At 35.9% G+C, this 17711-nt stretch overlaps 1 protein-coding gene across 4 annotated transcripts in view; it reads left to right on the top strand.

Moving 5' to 3' along the window:
* The first annotated feature begins 2207 nt into the window (after window positions 1–2207).
* The window catches only part of LOC110023438 (sister chromatid cohesion protein PDS5 homolog B), a 171446-nt gene continuing 155942 nt past the window's right edge, over window positions 2208–17711 (top strand). For 3 of the 4 annotated variants that reach the window (XM_020722887.1, XM_020722862.1, XM_020722870.1), the window contains exons 1-3: window positions 2208–2436; window positions 14165–14362; window positions 14965–15143. In XM_020722887.1, the coding sequence (XP_020578546.1) occupies window positions 2341–2436; window positions 14165–14362; window positions 14965–15143 (473 nt within the window). In that variant the 5' untranslated portion in view covers window positions 2208–2340. The remainder of the gene's footprint in view (window positions 2437–14164; window positions 14363–14964; window positions 15144–17711) is intronic. The other variant, XM_020722879.1, reaches the window with a different exon arrangement.

Genomic DNA, 17711 nt, shown 5'->3' with positions numbered 1-17711 from the left:
CCATCTTTAACAACAAAACCTGTCTTCCCCAGCTAAACCATTCTTCCCTTAGTATTAAACAATAAGCCCTAGGATTTCAAGGTTGTTTGCCTAGCGCAACATAAATCCTCAACTCATCTTTAGGCCTTCGTATAACTATGCTGTACAATCTAAGCCCAAACTCTAACTCATCTTAAGATTCTGAGGTTGTCGTTCTTCACGACCTAAACCCTCACAACTTCCAGGCTATTTGTGTGATCGTTTCACACAAATGTAAGCCCTAAAAAATAAAATTGGTAGGATACAACACCTAAATATTTCTCCTCAAAACTGAAGCCAAACAATAGGATAGACTGGGAAGTCACCGAGGTTGTCCTTTGGATATGTGACATCCCCTAGTTCTTTCTCCTTTGGATTCTAGAATAAATGTTCCAAATTTGAGCCATTCCCATTTCACACCTCTTTGTTCGATTTTGTTGAAAAATCCTATCATTTTGAACTCTTTGAAGATAATATTCCCTGATTTTTATCGAGAGATTTCTTAGGTGACTTCAGTTATCTAAAATTAACTATAGGGGCTTGCCCTTATAGGAAGCTTGTCCGAACCCAGCCTAAAATAAACCCTATTTAATTCTTCATATTAAATAGGGGAAATTGTCGGCAAATAAAACAGTTTTGCAGACAAAATCGAAGTCATATATTTCTCAGTTTATTTGATCGAGTCTCATCTTCAAATATTGTGTTTATCCTTCGGGATAGATACAAGGTTTGAGGTATAATGTTCTTTCATTTAAACTATGAAAAATATGGGGTCAGTTTGATTTCATACTTTTCTAAACTATATATACATATATAAATTAAAATGTCATTCCAAAGTGCACGACGGGATTTCGATTCCGGTGACTAATAGCTTCCAACGAGCAACTCCTTCAACCAAAAGTAGTGCCGACACTTGTAGATTAGTTTTCTGATTTTATTATTTTTTGGTTATTCTTGCTACTGCAGTTATTTCCTGTTCTTTTATTTATGTATTACTGACATTATAGATGCTCTTCTTGATTTTATCCTCTGGATTTTATTTGGAAAGATCTTTGTTTCATTTATTGGTTTTGTTCTCTTTTTCCTTATGTTGCTAATTGGTTTGTTCTTTGACAATTTAATTTCTCATATTTTGATTTGGATTATGTTTTGTCAATTTATATTTTGTTGTTGGTTTTATTGTTACTTCTCTTACATATCAATCTAATCTTTTATTATAACTGGTATTACATTTTTTTTTTATCTTTTCCTCTAGATTATTGGATAGTTCTTTGTTGTATCCTTCTATTTTAGAGGTTTTTGTTCTCTTCCTCTCATGCTATTGCTTGCTTATTCTAAGAGATTTTGTTTTTTCTTTTGTTGATTAAATCTTTTGATTTGTCAGTTTTTGGTTACTATGCATTGATTTTTCTTTATTGGAGGTGCGATTTTTGTTAGTGGTTGATATTTTACTGAGAATTTCAGATACTTTGTTTGATCTTAATCTTTTTTGGCTTTGTTATTAGGTGAAGCGACGAGTTACCCTTGGTAACTTTGCCATTCTAAGGAGATCTTTTTATGATGTTTTTCTTGCAAATTAATTTGGACGGAAACTTGATTTCAACCATTTATTTGGAGGGTTTTATACTAAATTTATAATTCTGTAGAATCTAATTGGAGTTACTCTGTGATGTTTTGGGTTTGGCCGAGCTTTATTAATTTATTAATTTTTCATTTTCCTCTTCTTTTCTTATTTCATTTTGCTATGGGTATTTCTAGAAGTTTTTTGTTGTCTATAATTTTGTTATTTTCAGATTATTTTTATTGTTATTATCTTATTTTTCAAGTTATCATTGCACCTATGATGGTTACTGGCACTGTCGCTTGTTATCTACTTCTTCAAGCTTGTTGTTGCTGAGGAAGTTGTTGCTGATTCTTATATGCTGATGATATTTGTTCATGTTATACTTGTTATCTTATTCTTGAAGACCGTTGTTTTTGTTGTGTGTTGTTGTATTGCCGGTAATTTTTTTTCTTTTAATTTTTTTGAGTTTTATTTATTAATTTTTTTTATTTTAATAAGTCAGAGCCAGGCTCTCAAATTTTCCAAAAAAATGGTATCAGCCAACACAAGCCAAAACGTCCGCATGGCAGAATTTTGTTGGAAAATTATAAATACAAAACTGTCTAAAAGGCTTGCGCGCCCTCTCCCACTAGCCTCTAGCTGCTTCGAAGTAGGAGTCTTGTGTTTTAGAAATCTGGAGTTGCCCGAGAAACCCTAATTCCCGGAGCGATCGGAAAATACTTCGCCATTTGTTGATTGGAACCTAGGGCTCTATCGCTATGTCCAGCATTCCTCCCGAGCAAGTTTTGACACGAGTCAGTAGGAGTCTCTTAGAGCCTGCCATTAGCAAAAATGCAATAGTGAAACTTCTCAAGGTAAGACCCTTGGTGCTCCATGTCTTTCGCTCGCATTCTCGTTGTCCCATTTTTTGTAATGGATTGTGGTCACGAATAAGCCTGCATTGCGTTTCCTCAAAATTTTTCTCGTCATTTGCTGAAATCGTTTTTTTATTTGATCCCTTGAGTGGTTCCTTTGTTCTGTCTAGTTTAGGAAGGTTTTGTAATGTTTGCTTCGATTTCTCACATATTGAATCCTAAATTATTTTTCGGAAACACACACCTTGAGATTTAGACCTGAGAGGAGGAGAGATAGAGGTTAAAGCTGTTAGAGAATTCCTGGGTAGAGAAGTGGGGAAAAATGCCCCTTTACGACCACTCAAACCGAACTCAACCCAACTCAAACCCAACTATTTATAGGGACCTATTTATACAATTACAAAAAAGAATGAACGGTTATGAAAACCGCTTTTAATACATTTAATTCGCTGATTTACTATAATTTTTACGTTGCAATTTGAGTGTAATTCAACGACTATTAGTTGACTGACGTAGTTGAGTTCAGTCGATTGGGGCGACAGGTCTTGTAAAGATCGTTCCTGTGAGGTAAAGTCGGTCGGTCGACTAGTTATAACCAGACGTCCTTGCATGAAGTTTGGGTAGTTGGGACCGTAAGTGTGGTCCGCTGGTTCGACCCACCGAAATTGCATGTCGGCTCGACTTGACCGAGCAGTCGGTCGTCGGATGGCTGGTTCAGATCATGCTCCTTCAATCAGTCGCTTCGATTGTTCGACTCTCATCCCTGATTGTTTGATCGTTCTAAGATTCGTGCTGACAGTTTTGATGCATACATCACCCATCTTTTATGGTTAAAAGTTTTATTGAGACTGGTTGGAACAAGCATTCTTTTATTTCCACCCTTAGTTCTATGACTAATTTAGGGGTTTTATTCTTTTTTATTCACTTGCTTTTGATTGCTTTTGGGTAGAAATTGAGCTGGCAAGTTCATATGGTACTTGCTATTATGCTTTGTTTGAATTGCTTATCTTCATTCGTTTTTTTTTTGTCTTTATTTTTTCTTTTAATTTACTGGAATGATAGTGTGATGGTGAGTGTTGATATTTGTGGCATATTGGTAGGAATGTATTTGCTACAACCTCCGATAATGACAAGTGCTTTGCCTGACAAGATTAATTGACAACCTTTATACAGTTGAATTTGAAGCTTGGTCAAGAGCTTTGAATTGAACGAGAATTTTGTCTTCTTTGGGTCATTTGACAAGCAGAATGACATCTTGAAGATTCTGCTTGGAAATAAGACATGATGTATGCTTAAATCGTGATAAATTAATGCGAACTTGACCTAAAATTGACATGATTACCTGATTTGGATATAACAACTTGAAAAGAATTAATTAATTAATTATTTTTGGGTTGACTTGAACCAGATCCATCACAAGTCAAACCATACCTTAATTCTTTTCTGGTCACTTATGTTGAACTTAACTCAATCGTTTTATTGATGGGTTGAACTGAACCGAAATTTTTTGTGTTGGGTTTGAGTTGAATTTTGGTGTTGCGTCTAATAGTAACAACCCTAATTTAAATAAAATAAATCACGAAGTGAGACAAAAATCAATACTTGAATCGGGTTCACACTAGAATTACAACTCATGATAAATTCACAAAACAATAATTGCAAAATTTTTAGAAGAATAAAAAGAACAAGGGCAAGGATTCATTGTGTAGAGAAATGTGTAGGTCTCATGTCAGTATAAGGAGACGGCTTCTCTTAGAAATGTATAGTCACATTTTCCTTATACTCGAAGGAATCCAATATTCAATAGGCATACACAATATTGAAAACAAACTAGCATTTTTGTGAAGCCTAAATTTTTATTTCTTACATGTCTTAGATGTTTATAAGCATTGAAGCCAGTGTTTGTTTGGCTTTAGATATTTGTAAGACATGGATGAAATAGAAGGTAGAAGTAGAGTTATAAGTTTTAACCACCTCTAATAGCAAATATGCAAAATATGCTTTATGTATAAATGACAAAACAAACTACTAGCAATAGCAGCCACCAACTATGGAACAAATAATATGCTACAACTAGGAGAAGCTTCATAACCACAATAAGAATCACGTGGCTAAAGTAACAAAGAGAATTGAACGAAGTTGTTGATATCATAAAGCAACATAAACTAAAGGCATAACAATGTCAAAAGAAAGTGCTGAAATAAACTACATTGGTTGCACATGTGAGTATATTGGGATTTTACATCACATGACATCTACTATATATTGTAAAGAGCCCTTGATATTTTAAATTAATTGATGCAATGGGTAGGCTTTAGATGTTAGAACCTACTATGATACCACTTTTTTGGTTATGACACTCCAAAAAAGGGGAGGGGTAGGGGGAGTTTGAATTGGGTGTGCCTCCTTTGTTTCCCCTTGATGTTGACCATTGTGCTTCCTTCTAGTTCATGTAAACTAAACCTTATCATCCTCCACACAAGCTTGCTTTAGACATGCTAGCCCTTTTCATGTGGCTAGTGGATGCAATGGCTTAGATATAACATCTTCTGCACACATTGTATTGTAAAGGGGAAGGTGTATAAATTCATTATTGATGGAGACAATTATTAAAATATGATTTCTACGCAGATGATAGACAAATTGAGCCTCAGTACACATAAGCATTCTGAATTTGCTGAAGAAGGGAAATGAAATTTATGTCGACAAGATATGATTAATGAAATTTTTAATTGGAGACAAGCTGCATGATCAAGTCTGGTGTGATGTTTTGCATATGAATGCATGTCATATTCTGTTGGGGCAACTGTGATAGTATGAACGATGCAGATTTCATGAAGGCTACAAAAATACCTATAATAGTAATAAGGATGGGAAACATATTTTAATTTTTCCATTAAAGAAACCATTAATGATGAACTTGCAGATAGAGGTTGAAACCATCGTGCCTCGTGCTACCTTTTTAGAGGCTATGAGGGAGGCACCAATGGGACTAAACTTGGTGATACTAGAAGGCAGTGAGACGGAGGAATCCATATCTGAGGTATTATTGGAGGAGTTTAGGGATGTCTTGAGTTTTGAAGGACAGTATATCACTTGGATTTTTGCCTTTGTGTGAGAGATTCAACATGCTATCGATCTTATCCTAGGATCAGTGCTTGCCAACAACCAGCCTGTTGGGTGTGACCAACAGAGTACGAGGTGCTACAAAAGCAAGTTGAGGATTTGATAACCTGAGGATAGTTAGCGAGAGCACTGGTCTATGTGCTGTGCTAGCTTCGATCGTGCCAAAAAAAAATTTATCATTGAGCATGTACATAGATATCAGGGTTGTGAATAAGATCACAATCAAGTACAAGTTTCCTATTCTTAGATTGGATGACTTGTTTGATCAATTGTATGAAGCCAGTGTTTTTTTCCAAAAATTGATTTGTGCAGCGGCTATCACCAAATAAGGATGTGACTAGAGAATGAGTGGAAGACAATCTTTAAGACATGAGATGAATTGTATGAGTAGATATTCTTGCCTTTTAGGCTATCCAATGGCTTGAGCACTTTCACGCGATTGATGAATTAGGTTTTTTCGAGCTTTCATTGGGAAGTTTATGGTTGTATATTTTGATAATATTTAGGTGACAATAGTTTTGAAGAGGAGCACTTACAACATTTGTGACAAATTTTTGGGGTTCCTTGGACAAAGAAGCTATATGGCTATCCAAAGAATTGTCTCTTTCTTACGTTATAGATGTCCTTTTTGGGATATATTGTTTCACCTGCCAGGCTATTGTTGCATGACCTAGACTCTAGTCATTTACTCATGCCAGGCTATTGTTGCATGACCTAGACTCTAGTCATTTACTCAAGTATGCTAGTTTCATGGTTTTGACTTCATTTTATAGGAGGTTTATCAGAAATTTTAGCTTGATTGCGACCTTTTTAGGATATATTGTTTCAACTGCCAGTATTGAGATGGACCCCACTAAAATTTAGACTATTGTTGCATGATCCAGTCTCCAGTTATTTACTCAAGTACGTTAGTTTCATGGTTTGACTTCATTTTATAGGAGGTTTATCAGAAATTTCAGCCCGATTGCAACCTTTGACGAAACTTCTCAAGTCAGATAAAGTTGCATGGTAAGATGATGCTCAGGCCAGTTTTGATGCTTTAAAGAACTAGGTGACTTAAGCCCCCATTCCTGTACTTTCATATTTTAATCAAGTGTTCGAGGTAGTTTGATGCCTCTAATGTGAGAATTGGAGTTGTCTTAAGTCAAGGAGGGCACCCTATTGTTTTTTTAGTAAAAAATTAAATGATTCCAAGAGAAAGTACCTACCTACGATAAGGAGTTTTATGATATCATGTGGGCACTTAAACATTGGATTCATTACCTGCTGGCATGTGAATTTAATCTGTATATTGATTATGAAGCCCTGAGATTTTTGAATAGTCAGACGATGCGGTCTAAGGTCGTTGGTTTTGAGGTGTTGAAGGATTTATATGTAATTGATTAGGATTTTCGAGATATTTGGTTCCAGTGATAGGATAGGCTGTATGTGCATTATCATTGATTTGATGGATATCTCTTTTTCCAGAATAAGCTACGCTTTCCTGACGCAGGAGCTTTCTCGGATCGTGAGACTGTAGCTGCTACAATGCAGCAGACGGTTACTGTAGCAGCTACAGTAACTGCGATCCAACCCTTCTCACCCTTTTTCTTTCCTTTTCCCTCTTAATTTTTATTTCTTTTTCCATTAAATCCTCTATTATAAATCCTTATCTATTATATTACTTTCTTTTTATTCTATTTCTTAATTGAAAGCGTTACCTAATATAAGTTCTAATCGCTCTTATATATAGGGGCTGTTTTGCTTAGGTAAGAAGGTTTTGATGATTACTGATTTCAGTTACTGTCTTTGAGTTGTTCTTCCCCTCCAGGGATTGTACTCAACGACGAGAAGGTGTTGTGGTTGTAACTCGTTTGAGGTGGTGCCGTATCCAAGGGTTCGAGTGATGGTTCAGCTGTAGTTCGACCGCGATGAGACATTTTATCAGTCCACAACCCTCTGACCTTTCTGCTGCTGGCCACCCCGCCCAACCACTTGCTAGCTTACTGCCCTCACTGCCGAACTCCCTCTAGCCCTTACAGAACCTGCCGTAAGCCCTCCAAACCCATTCAGACTTGACCACAACCCTCTCAGTCCTTCCCCCATCCTGCCGTAGCTGTCTCCTGTCCTTCCCAACGCTGCAGCAGCCCGCCCCAAGTAGCCCAGCAGCTACCAACCCCTCCATCAGATCTACCTGCTACCATAACCCTTATTGGAGTTTGTATTGTCTTTATGTTTGTGGTGTTGTTTTGTTGTCTTTATTTCATATTTTCAAGTGTCGTGTCTGTAATCCTTTAAATTTCAACAATAATATTTGTTTTTCGCTGTGTTTTGGGTTTCCTCCGGTATCAATTCCTCATAGTTCACTCCAAAATAACATTTTACAAGAGTGTAATAGTGGCAGAGACCACCCTCCTTAGTGAAGGAGAACTTTTATTAGCTCAGGTTGATACGAGACGTGGGGAGTCATGTTAGACAGTGCAGTCATGTCACCTGGCTAAGACAGCAAGCCCAGGTTGGATATGAGCATGGATTTTGTGGTGGGATTACACAGACAACGAAATAAAGAATTCGTTATGGTAGTGGTAGATCATTTCTCTAAGATGACATATTTTGTACTTTGTCATAAGATGATGGATGCATCGCATATTGCACTTATACTTCATGGAGGTTGTTTGTCTTCATGTTATTCCTAGGGGCATTATCTTCATACAAGGATGTGAAATTTCTTAAGTCACTTTTGGAGGGACTTTATGGGTTATGTACGAAGCTTCGGTTCAATTCAACAGGTCACCCTCAAACAAATGGGCAGATCGAGGCTGTAAACTGTAGTTTGGGAAGTCTTCTTAAATGCTTTGCTGGAGATAACATCAAGCAGTGGGATTTAGTTCTTTCTTAGGTGGAATTTGCCTATAATTGTTCTACGAGTCAGTCCACAAGCCACAATCTATTTGAGATTGTGCATGGGCGGAACCCTTTTACGTCATTAGAGTTGGTCCCTTTACTGCCCGTTATTGAACTTAGCACTGATGTCGAGGTTCGAGTCAAGTATATTTAGCCCCTACATAAACAAGTCCAATTGAAAATTATTAAGCAAAACATCAAGTATCAGAAACAAGCCAGCAATTCCAGGAAGGCTATGGGTTTCAAAAAAGGCGCATGATATCGATTAGGCTGAAGGAACGATTCCCTATAGATTCATTTGGAAAGCTTAAGCTTAGAGTTGATGATCTGTTCATAATTATTAAGTAGATCAATGACATTGCCTACAAAATTGATTTATCGGGGAGGAGGAGGGGGGGGCATTATTTCTGTTACATTTAATGTTGCCGATTTGTCACCATACTAAGAGAGTCTCAATGTTTCTGAAGATGAGTGCGGACCCCCTCCTATCCAGGGAAAATGATGCAAGACTTAGTAACACAATATCGCGGGATTTGACTCTCGCAATCGCTGGAGTCTGGCCCTACTGCACCTGTTTTTTCCTTTTTTATTTTCTCTTTCTTTTTTGCATATTTTTTTCCTTTGCTTCCTTTTTTTTGTTCTTATCTATTTCCCTAGTGTCTAATTAAGTATTTGTTTTGAGGGGACTTTATATATATATATATATATATATAACATGGTAAAAGGATGAAACATAGATAAAACACAAAAAAAAATAAAACTTGCATGAAATAAGCTGCTAGACACGAGTCAGCTTGGTCGCCAGCTTTTGCTCGTCTCTGCCTCTGGTTGAGGGGACTTTATATATATATATATATATATATATATATATATAGCATCGTAAATTGATGAAACATAGATAAACAAAAAAAAAAAAAACTTGCATGAAATAAGCTGTTAGGAACGAGCCAGCTTGGTCTTACCTCTGCCTCTGGTTGAGGGGACTTTATATATATGTATGTATGTGTATATAGATGTATACATATACATCTATATACACATACATACATATTGTTGAAATATCTAATTTAAATTACAGGATTTATTATCTTTCCTGTTAAGATTTATAATAGGAAATAATTTATTCCTATAATAAGTGATGAGAATAAATTATTTCCTTAGATTAAGGAGATATTCATTTTCCTATTTTATGTTTATCTCCTTGAATTATGAATTATTTGTTTTCCTATCTTATGTTATTTCCTAGTTACTCCTAATAATTAATATGAATTAATTATAAGAGATATCAGATGATATATCTTTCCTTTCATATCATTTTATTTTTTATTATTTTTTCTTTTTATAGGATTCTTTTAAGGTTTATTTATACTTCCGTTCATATCAATGAAATAGGTATTAAGTATTCCATAGTATTCCACATTATTTCTGAATTTTAACATGGTATTAGAGTCTAATTTCGTACTCTAGCCACCGGTGTTCTTTTGAGAATTGTCGGACTCCCTTTCTGCAATCCTTTGTGCAAGAAGGGAGGGGCACTCTTCTTCTCTCCCGACATCTTCCTCGTGGTCAGAACTTTCACCCTCAAGTACCAACTTCCGAATAAAGACCTCGAATCGTTGCATCTTTACATGACCGACGAGTACTATCGCATCGTTGCATCTTCTCCTGCCGGCAGCGAATCTGGTTCATATTTCTCTCCGTGCGGCAGGCAAGTTCACTAGGAAAAGGGAGCAAAACCTAACTCTAATCCTCAACCCGCACGCATCTGGAAAATCTCTGCTCTTTCTGGAAGCCACAGACCCATGGCCATCCGCGTCACCCTTTCCTATTCGAGCTACCTTTCCCAGTGTCTAGCCGCTTCTGTTGGTCCCCATTGCTGCGGCTTTCTCCACATCAACAAGTCCGGTTGCCGTCCCTTGACCTTCTTGGAGAACCAGCTGTCTGATAATGAGCTATCCGGAAATTGGGAGAAGTCTTCGACGAGGAATTGTTCATGGACTCGTGCTTCCAGTTCTCCATCGTGCTTCTCATCCTCGATTGGAGGTTCCTGTACGGCGAATCAAACATCTGTTGCTCAGGAGTTGTTCAAGTTTCTGGTCGGCTTCATGGACGCTTCAAAGTTGCCATGCAATAGACCTAGGAAGGCCCTTGTTTCTGGTTTCAGGCTTTGCAACCTCATTCTTCATATTCGAGGGAGACTCAAAGAACTCAAGAGGTTCTTGAGTTGCCTCCACAGTGATAGTTCTTGCTTTGTCTGGAGGATCTCTTTTCGCTGAACCTAAGAAAAAATCACTTCACATCGTGAGTATCCATGGGAAAGACAGAGAAGCTGGATGCATCAGCAGCTGCATCAGAAGGCTTTAATAGTTCATCGACAGTGGAAGTTGGAAACTCTGAAGATGACTTGCTAGAGAAGAATGATAAAGTGGCAACACCAACTGGAACCTTGGGCATCTCCTTTGCACGGGAAGCCGGAATCTCTGTAGTACGCTTGATGGAAACCATAGTAGAAACCGCCTCGGCAACAACAACCTTCGACAATCCCTCTGAGGGTGCATTTAGAAACTGTCCTCCTTTCTTGAAGGTTAGTGGTGTGCCTGAATTCCGTACCCTGCCATACGAGAAGAGCTGGAGTTTCTCTCAGTGGATCAACTCTTGCTCCTATGATGCGAAGATTTCCTTTGCTGCAGTTATTGTTTATTTGCTATTAGGCTCACTTGACTCAACCAAGAGAAAATATAGTATTTGGATTGGAGGTTCCGTCCTTGCTTCTCTCAGCACCTTCTAACAGATGTGGATTTCGAAGGTCAAGTATGACGAATATGGTTCTTCAATTGTTCACTGAAAATGCTTCTAGCTTCTAGGTTGGCTTGGCAGGCATGTTTTGTTCTTTGCAGAGATTGAATGCAATTGGATTTGTTTGGTATCGTCCAACCACCGTCCCGATTGTTGGAGATATCTTTGAGGCTGACGCCTCGATCGTCGTGTTACCTTCCGCCTTCAACTGCTTTCATCAAGTCTTCCTTCGACTACTTCTTGCGAGTCTTCAACTCCTTCCTAGATCATCCTCGTTGTCGCAAGAAGAATCAATAGCATTTGGATCATTTAACAGGACACAGATCCTACTTGTAGGCTATGATCGTAGCACTTGGAGCAGGACACAGATTCTATTTGTATGCTATGATCGATAGCATATGAATCGTGTAACTGGATCCTATTTGTGGGCCATTTGGAGCGGGGCACGGATCCTATTTGTATGCTATGATCGATAGCATTTGGATTGTGTAACTGGATCCTATTTGTGGGCTATGATCAGTAGCATTTGGATCGCGTAACTGGAAACGGATCATTCTTGTAGCTATGATTCATATTTTTAACGACAATGATAAATGATTTCTTGCTTTTCTTTGCTCAAATCATGTTTTGGTTTAGGAGGCGTCTCTGAGGCTTCGAAATACTTGGTTTCTCGGTTTCGGGACTTTTGGATTCGGCACTTGCGGGTTGAGGATTATTGGAACCGACAAAATTTCTTGTTGTTAAATTGACAACATCAATTTGAGGGGGATGGTGAACTTAATCCAACACTTATCAATGGAAAAACATGCTCACCTAAAGAACCTAGAAGGAATCACTCGAAAAGCTGACATTGGTATCTCGACAACAGAAGTTCCTAATATGGTCATAGGAAGGGTAACATCAGTTTTTCCATTGTACCGACTCTCGCTTCCGTTCTTGGTGTCTCCAACTCCATCTCTGCCTACCAATGCGGCTAATGCCTTGCAGGCCAAATTGTGATCAGAGACTCCTCCAGTCAGCATACCGCAACCGATGATGTGGAGGAACCATCTGCATTGTACTCCTAACTTTTCAGATCCGTCTAGAAGCTTGCTGCCACCGCCATCGCCAAGAGTGGAGTTTTCTGTCTACCTATAGACACTGCAGTAACTAAAGTCAAAGACAACAACAGTACAAGATGAAGATTTCAAGTTCTACTTCACAGGATATTCCTCGCACATCAGTAGATGTTTTCAAATTCAAGTTGAATGTGGTTTTCAACCATGTTTCAACTTCAGGGAGAGTCTTGAAATATCTAATTTAAATTACAGGATTTATTATCTTTCCTGTTAAGAATTATAATAGGAAATAATTTATTCCTATAATAAGTTATTAGAATAAATTATTTTCTTAGATTAAGGAGATATTTATTTTCCTATTTTATATTTATCTCCTTGAATTAGGAATTATTTGTTTTCCTATCTTATGTTATTTCCTAGTTACTCCTGATAATTAATATGAATTAATTATAAGAGATATTAGGTGATATATCTTTCCTTTCATATCATTTAATTTTTTATTATTTTTCCTATTATAGGATTCTTTTAAGGTTTATTTATACTTCCGTTCATATCAATGAAATAGGTATTAAGTATTCCATAGTATTCCACATTATTTCTGAATTTTAACACACACACACACACACACACATACATACATACTATGTATTAGTGCTTTGGAGTTTAAGTTTTCTTAGTTTATGTATTTTGGAGGAGTTTTCTTTGATCTCAGCTCTCCGGGGTGCTGTACCCTATTACTTTCACAAGCGGTTTGCCAATAGCTTGCCTAGGAATAGGTGGGGGATCCCCCTCGACGCCATTAACTCACCGACATGCCATTTGCTCGCTGTTTTCAGTTAGACAGCCATCAATCATCTTTGCAGCTGCTGCTTACAGCAGAACTTAGCAACTTCATCTCCCCGGTTTGCTGTCCAGCTGTCTGGGTTCGCTGTCCAGCCTCCCGAACCTTGATGAACTGCGGTTGGGTTTCTGTTTTCAGTTTGGACAGCTGTCAAACTCACCCCTCCTGCTGTCCCACCGCATAACTTGCTTCCTACAGCCTTCCCAACGCCTCCACCTGCAATTTACAATCGGAAACCGCTCCTTCTCCACTTCCGGTTCACTGTTTTGTTGCTGTCCACACCGGTTTCCAGCTGGCCTCCGACCTATCCACTAACGTAATCAATTCTATAACTTTGCCAACACCTTTTGCACTTTATCACACCGTCTAGGAACCCTAGAAGAGTGTCATTGTTCTCATCATCTCATGTTTCCTTTGGTTTTATTTTTATATAATAAATGTGCGATCAAGTGTTATTTTATTGGCATGACACTTTCATAAGGCAGGCCTTTAATGCAAAATCAATATTATTTCTCTTGATTGCACTAAATAAAATTTTCTTTTGAATATTTTTTTTGATGCTAAATCATTTTTGTAAATAGCAGTATGCTTGTAAGAGAGTTGGAATGATGCTATGAATACAATACTGTTGCAAACATGTATCCAAGCTTCGCTTCCCTACGGAGTAGCACCCTCCTCTCTCTTGGCCCTTTATCTACCTCTCTCTTTGCCCTTTCTCTTGTTGGTTGACTTTAATATTCTTTTCCGTAATTTTTGATTTCTAATGCAAGTTTCCCGTTTATCTTTCAAGAAACTCAAAAGGCATGCCACCATCTTTCTGATACTAGACTGTTGTTCTTCTTATTAATTTTTTTTATTTCTTCCTCTATATCATTAGCTTTCTGATATATTAATTGAACCTGAATTGCTTTATGTATCAGGGTTGAACTAGTACATTTGACTCCTTTTTTAATGATTGAAATGTTAATTTTCTTTAATAAAATTTTAAAAATGATTGCTTATGAAGATTTGTGTTCTCTCACAGAAAGTGGACACCGCTCTTTCAGATTTGAGTCCATGTTCATCTCTGCAGGAAGCGTTGACTTATCTAATGTGCTCTTTGGTTCAAAGTAACCTGCTTAAGCATAAAGATGATGATGTTAGGCTATTAGTTGCTGTTTGTTTCACTGAAGTCATTCGTCTTCTAGCACCTAATCTTCCTTGCAGTTTTGTTGTATTTGAGGTAAAATTCCCTTATTAAGAAAGCTGTATTTTTAACGAAGTACAATCAATTATAAGCACGTATAAGATCACCTGGTCTGGTACAATTGAGCATCTTTGGTACCATAGCCTTTCTATAGCTATAGATAGCCTGCTAATGTGCATTTTGTGAAGAGAAGCATTACCTATATCTTATTGTTATGCTTTTCTACAGCTTCAGGGATATTTGCTTGAATAATAGTTCATGTTTAGCCTCGGGTTCAGTGCTTACAAAGTGTGTTGAAGACGGAATAATTGAACATATGTTTATAGTATCATTAACATTGGAAAAGGATGTTCTATTTTTTTCTTCTGTCCCACCCAATGTACTTTTTTCTAGCCAATTGAAATATGAAGTTAACTATTGCTTTGGCATCTATATTAAGGTATGCATTGTCAAAATATGCATATTATTTTCTTTTCTAGAATTAGGATAAGTTATCAAAAACTTTTTCCTTTACTGCAACAGAGTTTTATTATTTGAAGGAACAATGTTGGTATTTCCGTTGTTCATCTCTTTTTCCCAAGTAATGGATTCTAATATACAACAATGCACATCATCCTTATTTTATGTTTAATTTGCAGGAATTTTGTAGTCTCATTGTTAATGTGTTCAAGCACCTAACTGATACTAGTAGTGCGTATTCCACAAGGAGGTTGAAGATACTGGAGACACTTGCGTATAGTAAATCTTTTTTGATTATGCTCGCGGGTTGTGAGAATTTAGCAGCCAAAATGATTAACGTGTTATTCAAAGTTGCAAGGTAAGTGGTTGCCCAGACAATAGTTTTTTTTTTCTTTTTTCTTTCCAAGGTAAATTCTTCTGTACATTTAAATTTGAGAAAATGCAAAGTATGCTACTCTAAACTTCCAAGGAGATATTAATCATTGAGTGAAGAAATTCGTTGAAAATAATTTCTTTTAACATAATAGTTATCTATTGCGATATCCATTTTTAAAGTTGTTTATCATAGAAATTATATTTTTTTCATGATTAAAACTTATTTATTATTTATTTATACAATGACATTTCTATTTATTAGAAATTATATTTGTCAGAATTTGTTTCTTAAGCAGTTTATTTTTATGCTTACGAATAAGGGACATTTAAGACTTGGCTTTTTATAAGGTTGCATTTGATATTATAGTAGAAAGAGGAAATAAAATCGACACTCATGTTAAATGTTAACTCACTCTCTCAATTCAATTTATTATTTTATTTGATGCTTATTTTTTTTTAAATTTTAACTTAGATTAGTATGTCACTTATAAGTGCACTTTCTTAAGATATTACAATTACACTTGACAAGTGATGCTTTGAATTATATTGCTTTATATTAAGATTAAAATATCAAATGAGAGGAATAAATGTTTAAATAGGATTTTTCAAAGAAGAAAGATAAATGATTAATTTGATGCTTACCAGTTTCTTTCAATTTAGTGGTGTTTTCGCTAATTATGACTCCATAATTTCCAAAAATATTATGGATGAAATGTGTGGTGGATGATTTATGGGGTAAGTTTCCATGACTATAAAGTTTAAACTTTCAAATTATTAGTTCAACCATATTCATCTTTTTGCTGTGAAAAAAGTTGGAGTAGAATGTATTAATTCACTTAATATGAACAAAATCACACTTCAATGATGTGAATATTTAGTATTTATTCATATTAATCTTCATCTTCTATCTAGGAAGAGTCTAAAATATTCTAAGGGGAGACAATATTATGTGATATTGGTGGATATACATCAACTACAATGGATGATATTATAGTACTTAAAATTACTAATCTTTTTCTTGATTAGCCATATTTAGAAGCAATGTTTTTCTTTGATGAAGGTGAATGAGGCATTGAAGAGGGCAATGGAGCAAGCACTAATGATGCCCTGCTATTGAATGCAATAACTGCAATTAGGGATGATTTTTATTATTTTTCTTTGCTTCATTTTATTATGGATGACATTGACATTAAATATTTTTAGTGTTTTTTTTTTGATATTTTGAATGTAATTTTGATATTGTAAAAAATAACCTTTATCATTATAAACTTTCCTTAATGATTATATATTTTATTTTGTGCTGTATTTAATAGAAAATATTAAAAATATATTTTTATATTAATTATTATGAAGTATTAAAACGACATTTCTATGGCATATCATGTTATACTTTTTTAAATTATGCCGTGTCTTCGTGTACCCATGTCCGTGCCCATGCTTCTTAGATTGATTTTAATTGGGCAAGTTTTTCATGTTATAGAAATCCACAACAAGCTATTGTACCTATGTATGTCAAAACCTTTTCATAGATAAGCAAGAAACATAATGCGTTTTGATTATTACTGAAGTTGGATATAGAGCCATGGCTGATGCGGTTTGCGATCTTTTGTAGTTACAATAGGTTTTGATTTAAGTACCAAAAACTATAGATTCTCCAAGGAACCTATAGTATAACAACAAGGCTGCTAGAAGCATTAAGAATCATATTGTCCAACGTGATAGAGCCATTTATGTTGTGGTTAATCAACATTTTATGAAGGAAAAGCTTGAAGCAAGAATCATTTGCATGCCATTTATTTTTATCTCCTAGCAACCGGTATGTCCTTTCGAAGCGATTGTTTGAATCTAGTTTTTAATTCCTTATTGGTAAGTTGGGGTTTATTAATATCTATTTTCTAGTTTAAGTAAGTGTTAACGTAGTAAGTGTTTATATGATCTAAGAGTGGATTGAATGGATTGGTAAATGAGACGAGTGGCTGTTGTGGGCTATGGCTCTCTAAAGAAAAATGGAGAATTTTACTTACAAGTAGTTGGAAGATTCCCATTTTTTTAAATTTAAATTTGTATCTTATTTTATCGAGTCATCCTAGGCATTTATCATACACTTAAATGTGTAAAATACCAAGTGTCTTATAAATATTATTCCACTATCATTGATAAGTATAACAAAGCTTTTTCTGCCCCTAACTTACGGTGTACATGTTTGGTAATTTAATTTTGAGTGCTTGTCAGTATCTACGTCAGTATCTATCATTTTCTGTTCACATTTTGTTTAATGTATGCTGCTAATTTGTTAGTGACTTCTGCAAGTTTAGACTGAAACTCTGGTTAAACTTTTTTGAATTACAATTCAAATTGTTTGAGTTTTTGTGGGGCTGCTTTCTTATCAGTTTGTTGCTTTATAAAACCACCATACTTCCATGTAGTTATTGCTTTATTGCCGTTTTTTAGACATTTTTATAGCGGGAAGCTATTTTATATAGACGGATTTGCTAGTGTGCGGTAACGGTAAGAAAACCACAATCATGTTTTTTCATTATATATATATATA

The sequence above is a fragment of the Phalaenopsis equestris genome, unplaced genomic scaffold (assembly GCF_001263595.1).
Source record: "Phalaenopsis equestris unplaced genomic scaffold, ASM126359v1 Scaffold000002, whole genome shotgun sequence".
NCBI lineage: Eukaryota > Viridiplantae > Streptophyta > Magnoliopsida > Asparagales > Orchidaceae > Phalaenopsis > Phalaenopsis equestris.
Note: the sequence above shows the minus strand (reverse complement) of the source record. Positions and strands in the feature narration are given on the sequence as shown.